Source organism: Amblyomma maculatum, chromosome 7 (assembly GCF_055883805.1).
Source record: "Amblyomma maculatum isolate TAMU_Amacu chromosome 7, ASM5588380v1, whole genome shotgun sequence".
NCBI lineage: Eukaryota > Metazoa > Arthropoda > Arachnida > Ixodida > Ixodidae > Amblyomma > Amblyomma maculatum.
The window spans coordinates 6,944,097-6,964,811 of NC_139350.1; the positions used below are offsets into that span (position 1 = coordinate 6,944,097).

General features: G+C 50.4%; 1 protein-coding gene across 1 annotated transcript in view; it reads right to left on the minus strand.

The window, feature by feature from the left end:
* LOC146182667 (alpha-amylase-like) overlaps positions 1-20,715 on the minus strand; it is an 81,706-nt gene that overhangs the window by 12,824 nt on the left and 48,167 nt on the right. Inside the window, exons 5-6 of the mRNA XM_084609574.1 lie at positions 11,071-11,249; positions 4,163-4,279 (exon numbers count right to left, since the gene is read on the minus strand). Coding sequence (XP_084465700.1) covers positions 4,163-4,279; positions 11,071-11,249 — 296 coding nt within the window. The remainder of the gene's footprint in view (positions 1-4,162; positions 4,280-11,070; positions 11,250-20,715) is intronic.

Genomic DNA, 20,715 nt, shown 5'->3' on the forward strand with positions numbered 1-20,715 from the left:
AATAAACACCTCATGGTTTGCTTGTTCGTTCGTTCGTTCGTTCGTTCGTTCGTTCGTTCGTTCGTTCGTTCGTTCGTTCGTTCGTTCGTTCGTTCAGTATTTTCTTAAGATATGCATTTTGTGATGCAGTCTAAGACTCGGAGTCGCAGGTCAGTCCAGAGTTTGGCTCAACGTCACCGGATCTGATAACAGCCTTATCACACAGCAGCAATCGCACAAGGCCACCGTCAAAAATGGTCGACTTGAGAGTCCCGGCACCGTAACAGAGGTATCCAGAATTGACGATATCGACAAACACTGTAAGGTTCTACGTAAACAATGCCCTGCTACGGCGCCCCTCTGCGCTCGAGTAAGTCGAAGATCCGTGGAAGTGACACGCAAAGACTTCAGTTGGTATCGTTCATAGTTGCTTTTTTCAAGCCTGAACAGTAGGATATGGGAAGTTTCAGAATAATTACTCTGGCTTTTCCAACAACGCACTGATCGAGCATTTGTCAGATACAGGTACAGGTACAGTACAGATAAATGACAGTCTACTAACTTCTGCTGCATTATTTTTTTGCGTTATTCGTAAGTTTCATCTCCAAATTAACTAATTAACTAGTACTCAGCTGTGGAGGTGAGTAAACAGTAGAGCGATTTGTAACCTATTTTTTTTTTTTAGGTTTGTTTCGTTTTCTCAGTTGCATGGAACGTCCGCAAACCCTGACATTGTGGATACGATCTGCAGTCGGTGTAGTAACTCTCTGCGACTATATGGACACGACTCGCCTGCAGAGCCTGACGTTAAGTAAAATGAATGGGCTCGGTTAAAGTTATATTGGAATACTAAGGTAGTATTAGATAGAAAAAGAAGAATGAAACTGAATATATTCAGTAATATCTCAGACAGATGCGAACAAACGTTTTTTCTGCAATTGTGCTGCCGATGGCAGCACCGCTACAGGTATAGCGGCATCTTTGGTGGTATGATTTCTTTTTTCTAAAGCATTTAAAAAGCGAATCAAACAAGATAAATTGTGAAAGTAGCTGCCATTTATTGAAAGAGAGAAAAGGAGGCGGCTTTAAGTTGATATGAACAAGAGTGGCTGCAGTCTGTATGCCACTTTGGCATAATCTTAAATGTACAGTATATTCACTTCAGACGCTCCAATTGGCTATCATGTTTATCGCAACAAAATGACACGGCATTGCGCCACCACCCACACAAGTCTTTCCTGACCAACTTAATACATAGGTTGCTGCTGAAACTGTGTGTACTGCCCTCGTTACTGCCACCAAATGGCCAAAAGACTAGGCCTATATTCTATACTGGTCTCCAGCAGTAGACTGTCACTTTAAGCGATTTAAATGTGACCGCAAGCACGAGCTTGTCAGGAAAACCGGACCAAGCCTTCCGTTTTCTCCATTTCTAACAACACCCACCCCGTTCTTTCTTCCTAGTCCTTAAGTGTCAATTTTATTTCCGCGGCCTGCGCGCGTGTGAAATGATTCGCTTTGAAGCGAAGTTTCCCTCCGATGCCTCTTCACCTGTCACTGCCCGGCATGGAGGATTCTGGAACCTTTGTTCGCGTGAACGTATCGAATTGCGTACACGCAGTGGTAAGAAATTTTCTCACTTCATTAATTTTATTTGAGCTGCGGATCGTGCAATATTCACCTGGCCGATAGCGCGTTTGTGATTTCTAGATCGCAAATTTAGTCTTAGAGAACCAATATAAATGCATCAGAGGTATTTTCGCTGGCTCTTGGAAAGGTTATTGACATTTTGGTCAGTATGCACTTGAATGAAAATGAATAGGGCCCACTTTGAAAAGAGCTGGTGTTTGGCTTAAATTTAGTGGGAAACATTGCAGCACTAAATTTCAGTCACAGGAAAGCTAAAGAAGGTCAGACAAAACAGTTTGGTTTGGTTTGTGGATTTTAACGTCCCAAATCGACTCAGGCTACGAGATACGCCGTAGTTTAGGACTCCGACAATTTCGACCACTTGATATTAACGTGCACCTACATCGCACAGCAAACGTAGTGCTGATAAACAATTTCTCCAATCTAAGTGGCCACGTCTCGTTGTCACCTCTTTAGTGACAATGCAACGCATACAGAATGCGCTGAGGCTGGACGACCAAAATTGTGAAGGTTGCATTTACAATCTGCACAGTACTTTAAATTGTGCGGAGTTTAAACTGCAAGTACCTTTCATGTTTTAAGCGAGCATTCTTACAGGGAATGTTTGCGTCGTCATACAAAGCAGCATTCGCTGTTGACGCACTCTGACACAAACTTCAAAGCATTTGCAGAGGCAATTTCGTGAATGCTCGAACCAAGGGCTATGGACCCGATTTACATGTCCCCAGCTGAGGCGGTACAGCCTCGAACGCACTGTTTGATTGCATTTGCTATAACCAGTCGTCGCAGATCTACCTACATCTTTATATGAAAAAACTATATGGATTTCAAGCGCTGCGACGAATTGTCAGCCTTCCCTATTCAATGGCGTTTAGGCATAAGTAATGAACGAGCTTGTTAGCTGCTTAACGCTGCCAGTAATTCTCTTTCAGGTTGAGTGCTGCTCATTTCTGCGGCACATAATTTTAAGTGATTTTTATAGGTCTTGGGCTCAGAGACGTGCTGGCTGTTTCACACTTAGAGGGAATCAGGATGCGCGGGACCGACGCGAATTCTGAGCCGCTGCCACCGAAATCCCAGAGGTACTTGCGGTAAAGGCGCATGCGCAATAAGCATGTATGTCTTCTCTTTGCAGCTGGTGCCAGCTATTTTAGCCGGCACACGGCGGCAGTAGCTCTGAAAGTACGGTGGTCACACGCTCCCAGATTCCCTCTGAATGTGGAAAGTCTGTACACGCACAAGGATTGAGAAAGACGTGGACAGTACAAAGAGATCGTACTGTCCAAGTCTTTCTCTTTGTTCGTGTGCGCTAGTACGGGGTTGCAATGCACCAACTCGCTCAACAGTTGGTGCAATTGAGTGCAAATTAGTAGGCAATGGCCAAAAACTCCAGCAAAAAACTCTGTGAATAAAACACTGCGCTCAAATTGCGGATACGTGTATTTATGATGTGCACTCAAGTCGTTAAGTCTAGTTTAAGTAAATATTGTCTAGCGTATACCAAAGTGTTTATGCTGTATAAACCATGGAATTTACCTAACTCGAGGTGTAATTATACTCCTTTTCACTGCACAGTTGCGAGGGCATGAGCGAGGACTTAAGGCTGAGAAAAGGCTGGACGGGAGTTTGGCGAGGCGTCCGGCATTGAACAGGGGCCGTATTACGGGCCGCTCTATAATTGAGAGCGCTCTAAAACGTCCGCTCCTATTGGTCGCCGTCGCCATCTTAAAACGTTGCTTCACAAGATGCGGCGATTGTGTCGCGGAGGCGAAAAAACAGATGACGTCGCGCACCTAATTATGCCCGTGGTTTTAGACTATTTTTGCACAGCGCAATGAGGCGGTCTAAAACGTTTTAGAGCGATAATGGCGGCGGCGTCCGTGGTGGAGTGGTGTGAGTGGTGACTACGGCAACGCCGGTGCGAGCAAAGACGAAGGGCGGTGTGTGAGAATGCGTTCTACTTGTTCGGCGAGTTGTTTCGACGCCTATTTCGACTTGAAAACGTGAAAGGGGATTGGTGGTGCGACGAATGCGCCGATGAACTGTGATGAAGCTTGCAGTCGACCGCTCTGACGATGCGGCTGTCATGCGTGCTCCGATCTTTCTTTTTTCTTTCTTTTTTTTTTACCTTCAGAGGATTTCAAGTCTCCGCAGGTAGTCGGCCTCTCATAACTGACGGTGAGCAAGTGCGCGCCTCAAATGGCTGAACTCAACTGCTGCAAAGTTGGCGCTGAAGGGTGGTTGGGCTCCGCAGTGCGCCCAAAGCAAAAGGCGGAGGCGAAGGCGACATGCAGTACAAAACGAATGAAAATGAGCGAGGCTGGTAGTGTACGCTCAACTGCGTTGCTTTTCCTCGTTTTCGTTCTAACTGAAGCATTTGTGTGTGAGATATTACGTGTGGACATAAGTTTATTTTCTGTGCTCCGCGGTCGATTTTTCTTTTGTTTCTGTTTCCTAAAGAAAAATAAGCAAAGCCCCGATTAAACTGCTCTCGATATAATTTCTCCGCGCATTTAGGACAATCACACAGTACCTTGACTTCAGAAGATGAGCAAAAGCCGGCACTGGCCGTGGAATCAGCTGTTTTACTGCAAAGCGCCATTTTCACGGTTTGTTTACCTCTACCAGCGCTCTCTCGCGGCAACAGAAGCTACCCACGAGAGCGTTTATTTGCGAAACTGTAGCTCTTGGTTTTTTTTTACGACGTTGAACTTGAAATGCGGCTACTTGAAAAAATAAATCTTTAGTTTATTTATTCACACGCTATATCTATAAAAAAGTTAGCAAACGGCTCCTTGATGTGTAAATAAAAATCGTGCCGTGAAAATAAGTGGCCCGGGGCGGCACCCTGGCGATCATTGGTTGATTCCAATTTTCGTTGCGCGTTCACGTCTCACCGAGGCGTCAAAGCGTCGTCATTTTGACGTCACGCTGTAAATCTTCAGAGCGAGTCCCGTAATTCGGCCCTAGGGCTCAGGTAATAGAGACAAACTTTATTAACGAAGCATGGTGCTCCACTACTCAGCTTCAGCTCTCCGCGCCGAAGAAAGCGTTCAACTGACACTCGCACATACACATCACACTAGGCTCGGCCGCTTGGCCTCGATGGAGCTGTAAGCAGTAGGTGGCGCCAGTGGTGAGTCGCTCACATCCGGCCCCTCTCAGTTAGACCAAGTCCCGTTGGTCAAGCAACGAAATGTGCCGTTAGGCGCTCACTGGGAGAGAGTATTCTTTCAAGCGCTCGTGTGGCCGATGTTGACGGCGCGGTCTCGATGAAGGTACTTGAGGCGGGATTTCATGATCTGTACACATTACTGATGGGGACATGTCATTTCTACTACCACTAGGAGAACTATAAGGGTCATGCGTTGAGGTCTGGCTCTGGATGATGTAGGGCTCGGCATATGGTGGAACATAGTGCTTTAGTTGAGAGACGTGCACCGCTCTTTCGTAAGGTCGATCCCGGGGTCCTTTTACAGTGATGCGGGTGACCACAAATGTCACAGGAGTATTCTGGTCAGTGATCTGGCACATTCCAATGAATTCAAGAGCTAGCTTTTCAGTACCATCTGCTACGGGTTCTTGGCGGCGTACCCATACGAACTGGCCGACTTGAAATGAGTGATCCCTATCAGACTGATCCTATGCTGTCTTTCGTTTCGCTTGTGCTTCTTCGGTATTGCCTGCTGCGACAGTCCGGTTCTGTGGCAACATAAACAGGCGGTTTTGAAGTGTCTTGGTTGCAGCGTGACGGTGACGTTGATATGGGAGCTTAAGGACGTACCCGTAAAGTAGTTCGAATGCAGAAAAGCGGCTACTGGCACTGTAGCTTGAGTTGACGGCAAATGCAGCTTCTTCAAGTTTGCTGTGCCAAGAGGCAGGGTCGTTCGGGAACAGCTTCCGAAGGACGGAAACTAAAGTTCCATTGCTTCTTTCGACAAGACCATTGCTGGCTGCGCGGTATGCGACCGAGTAGTGAATCTCTGCACCATGCATGCGCAAGAACTGCTTAAACTGGTGAGCTTCTAAGGCTGCACCATGGTTACACATGCAATCGTCAGGGCAACCAAACCGAAAGAACACCGACTGCAGATGTGCTACGACCTCTTTAGTCGACATTGAAGCCACGGCTGCTAGAACAATGAAGCGTATGGCGAAGTCAATAAATTTAAAATATACTTCTTTCCAGAAGCAGCTGGCAATGTAATGTGATCAATGGCAATTAAAGCAAAAGGAACGTCTGAGATTGGCATTAGGCCAATGTTGCCAGCATTTTTAGACACGGGGCGGTTGCTTCTTTGGCAGATCTGCAGGCTGTGACGTAGCGAGTCACTGAGGCTGCAAGGTTCGGCCACCAATATCGTTCTCTCAATTTGGCCAGGGTTCGGGCAACATCCATGTGGCCTCCACCGTCATGAACCACTTCCAGTGAAGCTTGGCACATATTTGTTGGCACTGCAATGGTTTGTGTGGCTGTAGTCAGATCAGTATGGTGCAGGATGTCATCAATAATGGCAATGTCATGTTCTGACGATTCCGTAGATGACAGAGAGCGACGAAGACCCTGGCATTCTTTGTCTGCTGCTTGTGCAGCTGCTAGCGGCTGTGATTAGTGGAAAACTGCAGCAGATAAGCGGGATAGCATGTCAGCAACCACGTTTTGGCGACCAGGATGGTGCTGCACAGTAAACTCGAACTCAATAAGGTCCATCAACATGGCTGTGAAACGACTTGAAGGCCTAATGTTAGCTGTCAAACATGCAACAGTAAAGTTGTCAGTTAGCAGGCAAAATGTTTTGCCAAGTAAGTAGTGGCGAAACTTGATATTGACTGCAAATGCACGCCAAAATACTCCCAAACATTACTGTGTAACTTCTCATCGGCAGTGAGTGCGCGACTGGCAGATTCAATGGCAGTTTCTTTGCCACAATGTTTCTGGGAGAGCACGGCACCAACTGCTGTTCCCGAGGGATCCGTTGTTACAGTCGTTTGGGCATCTGGATCAAAATGGCCCAGCACGGGTGCTTCTGTTAATGCTGTGCGAATTCGTTGGAACTGGGCGAAGAAAACTCTCCAGACCGGATCAGACTTCGTAGAGGTGATGCAATCCTTGAGACATCCTTTACAAAGCGGCGGTAGAAGTTTGCTTTCAGGAACCATGACAAAACTGCTTTGCTGTTCGTAGGCTGGGAAATTCTTAGAATGACATCCCCTTTGGCAGGGTCAGGTTGCTTGCGGTTCTTATTGATAATGAACCCAAGAACCTTGATAGATTCATAGGCAAACTTGCATTTGTCGGGTGAAACTTTGAATCCACTGATGCGGAGGAAGTAGAGTACCTCATATAGTAGCCTAACAAACTCTTCAAAACTTGGAGCAAAGATCAGAACATCACCTAAGTAGACTCGCACACCACACTTCAAGGCTTCAAGTTACTGAAAATGAATTGCATGGAACGCTGGAAAGTGGCAGGTGCATTCTTTAGTCCAAATGGCGTGCGGGTACACATGAAAGTGCCATGGTGGGTACGAACCTGCCAGTAAGAAAACTTGAGTTCAAGGCAGGCAAAGTACAACAAGCCAGCAATATCATCCATGATGTCATCCGCATGTGGAAGGGGCTCAACAACAGTCACTGTCATCTTGTTTAGAGGCACATAGTTAACCTAGAGGCGCTTCTTAGCACCTCTGCTAACAACCGCTGCAGGGAATGCCTAAGGTCCTGAGGCTGGGAGAATAATGTCTTGGCGAAGAAGTGGGCTTCTTTGATCCTCTAGGTCTGCAGCGGAATAGCGGTAAGGGGATCGACTGTATGGCCCGGCATCAAGAGGAAGGTCAATGGCATGTTCCACACCTTCGTACAGACCCAAGGCATCCTCTCCGCGAGCGAATACCCATGTTTCGACAGGAGGCTTGTAATTTCTTGCTGCTGAGGCACTTGCAAGTTGCTACCAATCTGTGCGGTGGGCAAGGATGGATCGATGCAAATCTCAACTGTTGGGGAAGCAGCTTGCTTAGATTCAGAGGGGTGGTTGCACCTCTTTGAAACATCTTCTTGGCAAGACAATGCTGCCTACAGGGGCTGGTCTGGTCCGGGAAGAGGCAATCTTTGTAGGCCTGCTGAGCTGTGGTGGCCAGGCACAAAAGCTGACCCTTGGAGAAGAACAGCATTTGACATCCTAGGCAACAGTCGTTCATGGCACAGCAATTTCTGTTTGTTGGGGAATGCGGATTTCAGTAGGCATGGGTGGTTGAAATACTAACTGTGCGTGGCTTGAAGAAAACCAGTTTTCACCCAAGATAAACGGTACGGGATTATTGTCAAGGGCAGCTGCTCAACCAAACCACTGATAGGCTTCAAGCAGACGGCAGCAGCAGGAGTTACTGATGTTCCTCCGACGACGACTAAGGGAGCTCTTGTCCAGGGCAGGAGGGGCAAGGAGCTGACTAGGTGACGTGAAATTAGTGTTACTTTATATCCACTGTCAGGAAATGCGTCGACTAGTCCAATCCCGGCAATAACGGCACAGACAAGGGCACACTGAACCAGTGATCCATCAAGGGTCTCAGAAGGGCTGCTGTGGAGAGCTGAGGAAGGATACACGGTAGACTTTGAAGCAGTGGATTTTTATGGGCACTTGGATGCGCGATGTCCTTTTTGACGGCACTGAAAACACACAGCGGCTGCCAGGTTCTGGCCAGGGCGGTAGGCAGGGGCACCGTGCTTAGTAGAGATATTGTGGTAGCGAGCATTTCGTTGGTCTGGCAGGAGAACTGAAATGCACTGTGGCCGGTCGGTTCTGTCTGACCAAGACTGGGAGTTTATGCGCTCTGTGCTGCGTTGTGGCGCTCTGGCCTGGACATTGGTACTTTGGCACCTGAACTCTCTGTGCGCGTGAGTCGAAGAGATGATTGGCCTAATGTCTGGTCAAATTGAGTAGCTATTTTCATATATGCTGCGACTGTGGCTGGACGTTGCGCAGCAATGGTGGTAGGTAGATTTGCGTCGGCAGTACCTTGAAGGGCATACTCAATACGCTAAGGGTCGGTGAGGGCAACTGGGCAACCAGATATTAGCTTGAACGTTGCAGAGAATAGTTAACAAGGCTCTCTCCGTGTGCTTGCATGCGACATGTAACTGCCTGTTGCCACTGCAGCAACGTGAGCTTGTCACTGAACTGCTCTAGAAAGGCCTGCCTGAAACTCTCCCGTGTTGGGCATTGGCGGCCAATGACGGATTTCCAATCAGATGCGGCTCCACGAAGCTTTTCCAGGGCAACGGTGAGAAGTGTCGACGGTTCCCATGAAGCCAGGTTTCGAGTACGCTCCAACACTTAATTACAGTGAGACGCTGATATGCTGCCGTCACCACTGTGTGTTGAAAGTGAAGCGGACAGGTCTGGCAGAGTAGTGACTTGAAGCGGGGCTGCAGAGCGCTGTGACTCATGGAGGAGTTGCTGGAGTAAACCCATGAGCAACTCTGTTGTTTGGGCTGCATCAAGACTCGCCGAAAGCGGCGCGAGTGGCTGCGGTCGAGTCCGGGGTAAGCAAACGAGGTGGCGTTGTGCGGTTGTTGGCGATGTCGGCGAGAAGGCGAGAAGGCGATTTATGACATCTTCCTTCGATCCGGCAGCGTCCAGATTTCGGCGAGCCAGCTCTTCACGGAGGTAACCTGCAGTGAAGCCCGCGAGGTCCTCCGGCGTAGCCTCGTTCCAGTTCACGAGGGACATGGCGATTTACGATGCAGCACAACAAGTGTAGCGGCGAAAGACGAGCAGCGCGAAGAGCTCACGTACAGCGAGCGAGCTACTCTTTATCGGCCGGGCGGCACAAGTAACGAAGAGGCGAGACGTCTCAGGCGAAGAGGGCGAAAGGCTTCATAGGTCAGGGAGGCGGCAATACGGCGGGCGGGGGAAGCGAACGGGAGAAAAGGAAGGCGGGTTACTTCGTCAGGCGGGCGAGTGGGGACGTTTCCGACATGGCTCGAGGTCGACTGCGCCAGTTGTGAGGGCATAGGCGAGGAATTAAGGCTGAGAAAAGGCTGCACGGAAGTTGGGCGAGGCGTCCGGCATTGAACAGGGCTCAGGTAATGGAGACAAACTATTAACGAGGCATGGTGCCCCACTACTCAGCTTCATGTCTCCGTGCCGAAGAAAGCATTGAACTGACACTCGCACACACACACACCACACTAGGCTTGACCGATCGGCCTCGGTGGAGCTGTAAGCCGTAAGTGGTGCCAATGGTGAGTCACTCATACAGTAATGAAGAAAAGTTTGCGAGAAGTGGATTCTCTTTAAAATAGATTATCTCTCTGCCATGGTACAGAGTAGGCCAATGAAAAGCATATATGATGTATGAGCAGACAAGCGTGGTCCAAACGCTCGATCGCTGCCGGCCCCTACCGCTGGATTGCTACCGAGGCACCGAAGAAATTTCTTTGCTATGAATTTTGCGTCCCGTGATATTTTGTCACTGACTATACACGCTGTGAATTCTGTCACTGGAACGAGGGGAGTGCCAGCGACAGACTTCAGGGCTCAGTGTTTATTCATGGCTCTCATCTGAGGCTTGCCTTGACACTCTCGTTCGCGTACAAGTGTTTTGATACTCTCCTAGCCATTGATTGCTGAATTCGCCTCTGCATTATTTTGCACGCTCCGAACATTTAGAAGCGTTCCGCAGTCTGTTGAAAAATGCCATCTAGGAGCGCAGCGCGTGAATCATAACTTAGTATTCTCTAGGTAGGGATCTCGTGGCTTCATCTCGCTACTTTCTTTAAACGAGACGGTAAAGCCTCTTACGCCTCTGCACAAGGCATGATTTAAGGTTTAATGAAGAAAGAAGAGCCTAAGAATAAAGCCCACAAGCACATTGGTTAAAATGTTTTTCGGTCTTATTCGAAGCACCTAGCAATCGCAAGAATATAGGCGCACTGGAAATACAAAACCTTGATGTAATATCAGGCCGCAATGTAACGCCTAAGTGCTCATGAAGAAAACCCAATATTTCCCCTTTTTTGCTTACAGCTATAGTATATCACAAAGCCCATGCTTCTCTCTAACAGAAACAGGAAACTACAGGGTTGTCAGCTTTTAGCGTGAACACGCTAGGAGATGTTCGCTAGCTTCGAAGCGCCGCCACATGCAACACGGCCGCGCATTGAGGCAAAGTGGTCTGGTACAGTGCGACCTGGAGCTAACAGCGCTCTAATCAAGGGGGCCTCGCACCGTGCGCGTTCATCCTAAGAGTAGACGGCTCTGTACATATTCGCAAAGTGTTGCTGAAGATAATTTCTCTGCAAAGTCAAAGAATGTCGCTTATGCGTTTTGTTCTTCAGCTCTACCTGATAGAATGCGATTCCTTTTTACTAACGTGCTAACGTGGGTACTAATGTGCGCTGAATCTGGAAATATGCCATGCTAGAACTTTACCCACTAACCTCAAGCAACAGCTTATCGAAGAAGTTGATGGCCATGTTGGAGAAAGGTGTCTTGCCACGTTGAGTCAGATGGTCCTGGATGAAGACGATCCCGTTCTTCATCAGCGGCAGTCTTTCATCCGCCGTCAGCTGGATGATGTTGCCCGGCCGGTTTCTATCCACGCTGCGCAGGGAGGCGCCTGCAAGCATGCAGTGAAGGGCACGCGCTTTAAATACTGCAGGGTATCCACTGAGAACTGTAGGCATTTAACAGTGATGGGCTAAAAAAACGAAAACAACCGAAAGGAAACAAAACAGGCCATAAAAATGATGGAGACGATGATAGTGGCAAGCAATAATGGAAATGCTTGACTGTCTGCATTATTTCTAGTAAGAGCAGCAGATTTCGCCTGATAAAGTTTAAATTCTGATGATATTCATAAGGACCAGAAGTTGTCATGGTGTTATGCATCCACATCAGTCGCACAATAAAACTTATTGCAGTGGTGACCCATCAAACACACGTTCTGCACAGGCCGTTCAGGCTCCCGAAGCTTGGTCAAACATGCTGTTGAATGCATATTGCCAATGTGTCCATTTACACTCGAAGAAGGCAAGGCCTCGATTCCGCCCGCATGTCTCTAGGTCGGCTAGTCCCAGAGCTTTACGGGAGACCCTGTACCAACGCAATGAGGAGATGTGGAGATGAATCACAGACAAACTCGTTGTTGGGTCTCCACAAATCTATCTGTCAGGACTCGCTGAGTCAGGCAGGAACAGGACTGAGAACCGCCGGTATTCAGTCCTGCAGTCACGAAGATTACACTGCGCGTGCCTGGAGAGTGTGCTGAGGCTGTCATCTTCTTAAGCTGGACCACGACGCCATGCTACAGCCCCCCTCCCTCTAGCGATGAAGCTACGAGCGAAGGGGAACGGCGAAAAGCAGATACTGTGGGTGCGAATCGTACACGACAAGAACTGCGCGATTGGGAGGGGATGCAGTGGCACAGTTGGCGATGACGTCTGATTCAAGGTCAGCAGGTTTGAGACGATCAGTGGCTATCGTGTCCTCCCTGCCATTATTACAGCAGTAGGAATTGCTTAGGAGCACGTCGGAGCACCTAGAACGGACCATCGTAGGGCGGTCGTAAGGGTGGAGCTACGGCGTCGTAACGAACAAAGGCGGGAGTGTACCGCTGAAGGTCGAGGGGGACGTGAATACGACGAGAATACTAGCGCTGCAATTGTGGAACGATGGTGCTCATAGTGCTACGTAGACGGCAGGCGTAATCTATGACGTCAGCAGGCGTGGGTGCCAAGGCTCGAAGAGCGCGCCAGGAACACAGATAGTAATGCCAAGCGTTAGCTCTGCTGCACAGGTAAAAGGGTAACTGCGAAGTGTTGTGCGGAGACCAAGTAGGACGAAGGGTAGGCGCTCAACCCATGGTACAGGGAAAGCGGACCCCATACGTGAAGCTTTCAACTGTCGTTGAAAACGCTCAGTGATACCGTTGGAAATCGGGTGGTGAGAGGTCGTCTTAATATGATTGATGCCAAGGAGCCGAGATAGATTAGCAAATAATGATGTGTCTAATTGACGACGAGAGTAAGTTGTAATGGTGGAGGGGACACCATACCGGCTTATCCAGAGTTTGATGAGTGCTCTTGCGTTCGAATCCGCTGTTATGTCCAGAAGGAGCATCGCCTCAGGCCATCTCGTGAACCTGTCAATGCAACTTAACAGGTAGCGGTGGTTCCCACAGGGAGGAAGTGGGCCGACGATATCGATGTGCAGATGGCTTCAGGGACGGGAAGGATCCGAGGAGCCGCAATTAGTCAGTGCACATCACTTTGCGTCGACGTTGATACTAGGCCAGACATAACGAGCCGTGATGAGGCGCTGAGTTGCGCAGATGCCAGGATGGGCCAAAGAATGGAAAGCATCGAAGACGGTTCGGCGGTATGATGAAGACACGTGGGGGCGAGGGCTACTGGTGGACGTATCACGAACGAGAGGAACGGTGCAGTCAAGGGGGAAAATGTCTTCCAACACCAGAGTGGTGCCTCGCGTGCGAAGCCGTTGCAGCTCGACATCGGCTCGTTGAGCGGCAGCCATAGCCCTAGTCGATGATTGGCCGTCCATTTCCCGTCGCATTGACGAAAAAGAGCATCGGCAACTATGTTAGACCTGCCGCTGTCCCGAAGTTACCTGTTAGGCAGGTAACTTCAGAAATGTAGGGGAGCGGAGTGATTTCGCGAAGAGCGTAGGCGGAACAGCGGGATACCAGCGCAGACTTTAGAGATTTGTGGTCAGTCAGGATATGAAAAGTGCGTTAAAAGTGAAAAGGCCAACGCTACCGAAGATGGTGTAGCGGCGCTCAAGGGGCGCAAGCTTCTTGGAAAAGAATGCGATTGGCTGCCAAACACTAGCGACGAACTGTTGCAAGACTGCGCCGAGAGCAGTGTCCGACGCGTCAACCATGAGAGACGTGGGCGCGTCACATTTGGGATGAACTAGGAGCAAATGCACCAACAATAGCAGCTTTGATGCCGCTGAATGCGGCGGTGTTACGTTTCTCCACCGACAAGTGGGACAGCTGACGCGTCCACCGCATAGCAACAGGCAGAACCGCGAGCGGATCGGCCATTTCGGCGCCGTTCATCGGCCGCGCAACGCTTCCTCCCGCGGAGAAGTCTGAGCGTGATCCTGCCACGCTCCAAATGTGTGTGCGTGCGTGTGTGTGCAAAAGCTGGCCAAGCCTGGAGCTCGAGGGAGAGTGTTTCGCCCTCGCCCGTCTGCAGGAGGTGGAGGAAATGAGGTCGGACCACCTGCGATTGAGTCATCCCGTCGTGTACAAACGTGTTTGGCTCTCCATTTCCTGTGAGGGTTTACCCTTTCCCTGTGAACTGGAAAACCTATAAAAAGCAGCGGCCGACTCCGCTGAGATAGAGACTACTTTGACGCGCCGTTGTTACGACGCTAGACACCAGCTGTGTGAGAGTGTCGGTATTCTCTCCGGGTCAGCTTCTCTGCCCGCTACTTCATGTTGTTTTAGTAAAGGTTGTTTCGTTAGAAGACGCCTCGTCTTCGCTGCGACCGTTCATGCCGTCCGCCGTCCACGGAGCCGCCAGGCAAACGCTACCGAGGGGCCGCGCGCCGCACGTAATAACTGCTGGCAGCGGTACGCTACCCAGGCGCACGCGAACCAAACCTAACAGCGGTCAGTGGTATCGCTCCAAGCGACAAGAGCCGTCATATGATCAGTGACATGGAAGAGGCGACTGGATCAGGGCCCGAAAACTCCGGTCGCCTTCAGTGTTCGGCCGGACGGTTTCTCGGGAAAGAGCAGGGCGGGCGGCATTGCCGTGCGCGAGAGCCGTAGCGGCGGTGGTACCAGCAAAAGGTTCTGGAGGGTGGAGAATGATTTCCAGGAGCACTACGGCTGGTACGAGGGGGTGGAGTTGAGCAACGCGGCCGGCGATTTCGAAGCCGCGCTACTTGCCGAGTGAGCTCCTCACTAGCATCGATGAGGAGGGCATAATGATCGTCAGCAGCTGCGCTAGGCAACTGAGGGGCAAGAGGACGATGAATTGATTCCGCAGAGGGAAACCCGACGTCCATGATTTTATCAGCTAGCGCAGCGAGGGATTCCAGTGTGAGATGAATGCGCTCAGGATCACGCGCACCTGCGGGGGTAGGCGCTGTAGGAAGAGTTCCCGCAGGAGTGCGCTGTCGTGTGAGGCAGCGGAGTCTCCAGCCAGCGCGGTCATGCGACGCAACCACTCGGTAGGCTTGGGATCTCCGACATCTTCTGAGGTAAGCAGCTGTTGCTGACGACACGGCTCCATTTCAGAAGTTCGCTGGATGAGCGTTGCCCAAGATGATCGTAAGGACGATCGGCAGGCGGAAAGCGGAGGACGTCGCGAAAGTCGCAGGCGTGAGAGTGCCAATGACGTGGTCGAACATGGTCACCTGTTAAGTGACACGGTGCAGGCGGAACAAGGCCTCAATGGTGAACCAAAGTTCCGAATCCGATGACCAGTGGTCAAGAAGCTTGAGAGCGGAGACCGCGGACTCATGGGGTGGCGCCGTGTGAGGCGACGGAGATGGTACATGAGTAGGGGAATCCGTGGCCATGGCTTGCATGATGGAAGGTAGGCGAGGTCTCGACCTCCGGGCGCTGGTAGGCCTAGCGAAGCGGCTGATGCAAGCGCACGGCAGGAGCAGAGAGCGAAAACGCGAAGTCCGGAGTCCCCAAATTTGTGGAAATGAATAGTCTCCACTACCAAATATATTTTGACAGGGCCCGCTGAGCCAGGCGGGAACGGGACAGCCAACCGCCGGCATTCATTCCTGCAGCCACAAAGAACAAACTGCGCGTGCTTATCAGGCATGCTGAGGCTGTTGCCTTCTGCGGCCGGATCACGATGGCATGCTACAAGATTAGCATCCCCTTGGTCATGAAAGCCTGTTTGTGCAGCTTGATTAAGCGGAGCTTATGTGAGGCTTTCATTACGCAGTGTGGAGATCAGCCGCGAGACATTAGAAGCCCATATTAAAGGACTAGTGACTAATAGAGTTGTAAAGTACACGTACGAAATGAGTATGCGGGCGGGGATCTAGAGACGGGGGCTGTTAACGCTGCCGCATCATACTCTTAGAAGCGGAGCTTAAGTGTCCCTGAAATATTACTCTTGGATATAATTCAACGCGGCTCTGATGGCGTCACGCGCAAACACTGAATGGGCGTGAGACCGAGAAACCGTGAGTAGGCACTGCTTTATTTTGGCCGCGCATGCTCACATGACGCGCAACTAAAACCAAGATCCTACATTGAATGGCGCTGACCTCATCCGCAGAGCACCGTTGGCGCGCTGTAGACACCGGTCACTATTCTGCATCGCGCGCCTTGTGTAGTTTTTGAGAGCAAGGCCATAGCTCGTGCTGCAAAGTGCAAATTTATTTCCTTGGCGAGCATTGGTTGCTGTGCTCCTTCAAGTGTGCGATTGGATGGTACACCGTGTCCCTTGGCGCGCGTTCGTTGTAGTGCTCCTGTAAGTGTTGGATTGGCGATATGGCGTCGCTCCTGTAGCGTGGCGTTCTCATAGCCCCGTGATATACTCATGTAACTTGACTTTGATGTGACCTTGCTACGTGAAACCGCAACCTCCATGGGACTCAAACCAAAGACTTTCACGGGATCTTCAGCTTTCAAGTGACTCGAGCCCACTACATATACGGGAAGCCAACCCACTTATGACTAATCACATTATTGCTAATCTCTTATCACTAATTCCCTATCACTGGTTTCATTAATTCTAATCACTTATCATTATTTATCATTATTATTCCCATTCACTAACCATCAATCACCGACCTCTATATCGCTAATCGCCAATAAATAATTCGGAACCACTCACATCCTATCACTAATCATCAATCACTAACCCCTATCACTGTACTATACCAGTTAAAGCACTGGGACAGGGCGCTTATTGTCCTCCCCTTTTGCCCACACATTTTGTACACATATTTTCAGTACATCAGCAAAACTTATAATGTTTTCTCCTTATTAATGACCTGGACTTATGCTCATTTTGCCCCCATTCAAAAGCGAACACCAGAACATTTGCTGTTGTTTAGCTTGTGGTTAAACCTGGAGTTTCGCCAGAGCTTGGTTTGGTTTGGTTTGTGGGGTTTACCGTCCCAAAGCAACTCAGGCTATGAGAGACGCCGTAGTGGAATACTCCGGAAATGCATGGCTAAGCTTAGGTTTCGGCTTCTGCACAACATAGTTTACTCTTCAGTATATTTATGCCATAGGGGGCACTTTTTACCCATAAAGTGCAATGAGGCGAAAGCCTCTATAGCGCGGTGGTCCGAAGCCCTCCACTACGGCACCTCTATCTCTCTATTTTACTCCCACCTTCACGAGGACGCGATAGCGTAAGCTACCAGCCGAGATATAAAGCGCCGTTTTAACCAAGCCGTATGAACGTGCCTATTGATAACGTGAATGCAAACGGTTCTGGCAGGCTGATTCTGATATCACCCTCCCATATGAAAGGAGAGGCCCGAGTTGGCAGCTCCTGCCAAACGTAATGTCAGGAAGCCCTACGTCTAGTTAGTGCTCGGCCATGCAAGCTGCCAGGTACCGCCTCCCACGACTTCTTGTCCTTCCCTCTTCGGACAGGCACGGACAGGCACCGGACAGGCACGGCGAAATGACAAAAATGTGGCCAATGTAGCTTTCGCTACAAAAAATGGCTGTGGTTTCACTCTGGTTACGCTAAAGATCTACGAGAGCAATGTTTGGGTTAGCTTGGTTTCTCGACGTAGATAGAGCCATAGTGTATCTTATGTAGTTGTTTTATACTGTCACGGACAACAGGGCTAGACTTGACTAAAACGCCGGGGCGAAGCTGTACCAGCAGGCGAAGTTCGGCACACAGCACGCGAGAGTCAACTTCAGTGTCCTCTTCTTCCAGGTGAAGCAAGAACATGGAGACACCAGGTGGCATTACTCCCCCTCTTAAAAAAAAAGAGAAATAAGGGACGGAGTGCGAGGTAAGGTGTCCTACGCGACAACGAAACAAGTACATAGCGCACTACCGCGTGAAATAGGGCTTCATGCGGACGACGTGCACGACCTCGGAGCGTGGTTGCCGACGCGAGGGCTGCACAGTACCCACTGGGAGAACTTCGTATGTTACTTCCGTGACTCGGCGCAGAACTTCGTAAGGTCCGAAGTAACGGGAAATCAGTTTATCACACAATCCGGGCCGACGCACCGGGGTCCATACCCAAACTTTCTCTCCGGGATGGTAGGCGACGTGTCGATGACGGAGGTTGTAGCGGCGTGCATCCGTGCCCTGCTGTTGCTGAATGTGAATTCGGGCAAGTTGACGTGCTTCCTCAGCGCGCTGAGCAAACTGTTCGGCGTCTGGCATGAGTGGATGATCATCTGTGCAGCTCGGAAGCATAGCATCCAACATCGTCTGAACGTCACGTCCGTAGACTAGGCGAAATGGTGTAAAACGCGTCGTCTCTTGGGTGGCCGTGTTGTAGGCATAAGTGATGTAGGGGAGAATTTCATCCCAGTTTTTGTGCTGCGAGTCTATGTACATTGCGATCATGTCGGCGATGGTTTTGTTGAGTCTCTCCGTGAGGCCATTCGTCTGCGGGTGATATGCAGTAGTTTTTCGGTGGCTGGTATGACTAAGCTCGAGCACGTCGTGCATGAGTTGTGCCGTAAAGGCGGTGCCTCGATCGGTTACGACTAGGGACGGTGCGCCATGACGCAACACGATTTGCTGCATGAAGAATTGAGCGATCTCAATTGATGTGCCCCGCTGCACTGCCTTGGTTTCCGCATAACGTGTGAGATAGTCAGTCGCGACTATAATCCATTTGTTACCCGTCGATGACAGCGGAAATGGGCCCAGTAGGTCGATGCCGACTTGGTCAAACGGCGTCCGAGGTGGAATAATAGGTTGGAGCAAACCCGCGGGTTTGAGAGGTGGTACCTTCCGACGTTGACACTCGCGGCAGCCTCTGACGTAGCGATGGACGGCGTCAGAAAGTTTAGGCCAATAATAGGCTTGACGAACTCGAGCGAGTGTGCGTGCAAAGCCTAAGTGGCCGGAGGTGGGCTCATCGTGGCAAGCAAAAAGGATGTCGTCGCGAAGGTCGGCCGGCACGACAAGGAGGTGCGCTCGATCAACAGTGCTGGAGTTTTTCTTGAATAAAACGCCATTCCGAAGACAGAATGCAGAAAGGTGCCTTCCAAACTGGTGGGGGACGTCAGCAGCGCGACCCTCCAGATGGTCAATGACAGGTCGAAGGTCTGGGTCAGCTCGCTGTCGGGTCATTATATCTGAGGCATTCAGTAGTCCAAGAAAACTTCTGTCATCCGTGGCGTTATCGACAAATCCAACGGGTGCCCGCGACAGCGCGTCAGCATCTTCGTGCTTCTGACCAGATTTGTACACAATGGAGTAATCAAATTCTTGAAGGCGAAGGCTCCATCGTGCTAGGCACCCTGATGGATCACGGAGATTGGCCAGCCAGCACAGAGAATGGTGGTCAGTAACGACTTTAAACGCGCGTCCATAGAGGTAAGGCCTAAATTTCATAGTTGCCCACACAACTGCGAGGCATTCCTTTTCAGTAGTGGAATAATTTGTTTCAGCGCGGGAGAGCGTGCGGCTGGCATACGCAATGACCCTTTCCACGCCAGCTTGGTGTTGTACGAGTACAGCGCCAAGGCCGATGTTGCTGGCGTCGGTGTGGATTTCGGTGGTAGCGTCTTCATCAAAGTGCGCAAGAACAGGAGTAGTTTGCAGTCGTCTGCGTAGCTCCGCAAAAGCCTCCTGTTGCTCGGCGGTCCACACGAACTGTGTATCATCCCGTGTGAGGCGGGTCAGGGGTGCGGCTACCTTGGAAAAGTCGGCGATGAAGCGGCGGTAGTACGCACACAAACCCAGGAAACGTTTTAAACTCTTCTTCGTGGTAGGAACGGGAAATTTTGCGACAGCGGCAGTTTTGTCGGGGTCTGGCCTAACGCCTGCGGCACTCACAAGATGACCAAGAAACTTCAACTCTTTGTAGCCAAAGTGGCACTTTTCGGGCTTGAGCGTCAAGTCAGCTGACCGGAGGGCATCTAATACTGCTCGAAGGCGTTCAAGGTGTTCTCCAAAGGTTTCAGAGAACACGACAACGTCGTCGAGATAAACTAAACAGATTTGCCATTTGAGGCCAGCGAGAACGGTGTCCATCATGCGCTGAAAAGTAGCCGGCGCTGAACATAGGCCGAATGGCAGCACTTTAAACTCATACAGTCCGTCTGGGGTAACAAAAGCTGTTTTTTCGCGGTCCCGCTCATCAACCTCAATCTGCCAGTACCCGCTCTTCAAGTCAATGGAGGAGAAGTACTGGGCGCGACGAAGCTTGTCGAGCGAATCGTCGATACGGGGCAGCGGGTAGACGTCTTTTTTAGTGATGTCGTTCAACTTTCGATAGTCAACACAGAAGCGAAGGGTGCCATCCTTTTTTTTCACAAGCACGACAGGGGACGACCACGGACTGTTGGAGGGCTGAATGACACCATCACGAAGCATCTCCTGAACCTGTGTGTGAATCGCTTCACGTTCCGTTGTTGAGATGCGGTACGGCTGCTGGCGTATAGGGCGGGCATCGTCGGGAGTAATTATACGGTGCTTCACAAGAGGCGTCTGCCGAATTTTCGATGATGTCGCGAAACAAGCACTGTATTTTAAAAGGAGAGAACGTAGGTCGTGCTGCTGTGTTTCCGAGAGATCTGCACTAATATCCAGACGATCAAGGGATGGGGGCACATTTTCAACTTCTCCGAACGTAAAACATTCAGAAACGTCCGCTAAGGCGTCGGCGAATGCGATAGCGGTAGCGCGGAAAAGATGGCGGGGCTCGTTCGTGAAGTTAGTCACCAGGAGCTCAGATTGGCCGTTACGGAGATGGATGAGACTCCGCGCCGAGGTGATGCCGTGGGTGAGCAAAAGGGACTGGTTGCCCTCAGCGACCGCTGGTCCGTCACGCAGTTCATCGCAGTTAACGGTCACAAAAACACTGGAACGGGGCGGAATAGAAACGCTCTCGGCGGTAATTCGAAGAGGGGCGTGGCTTTG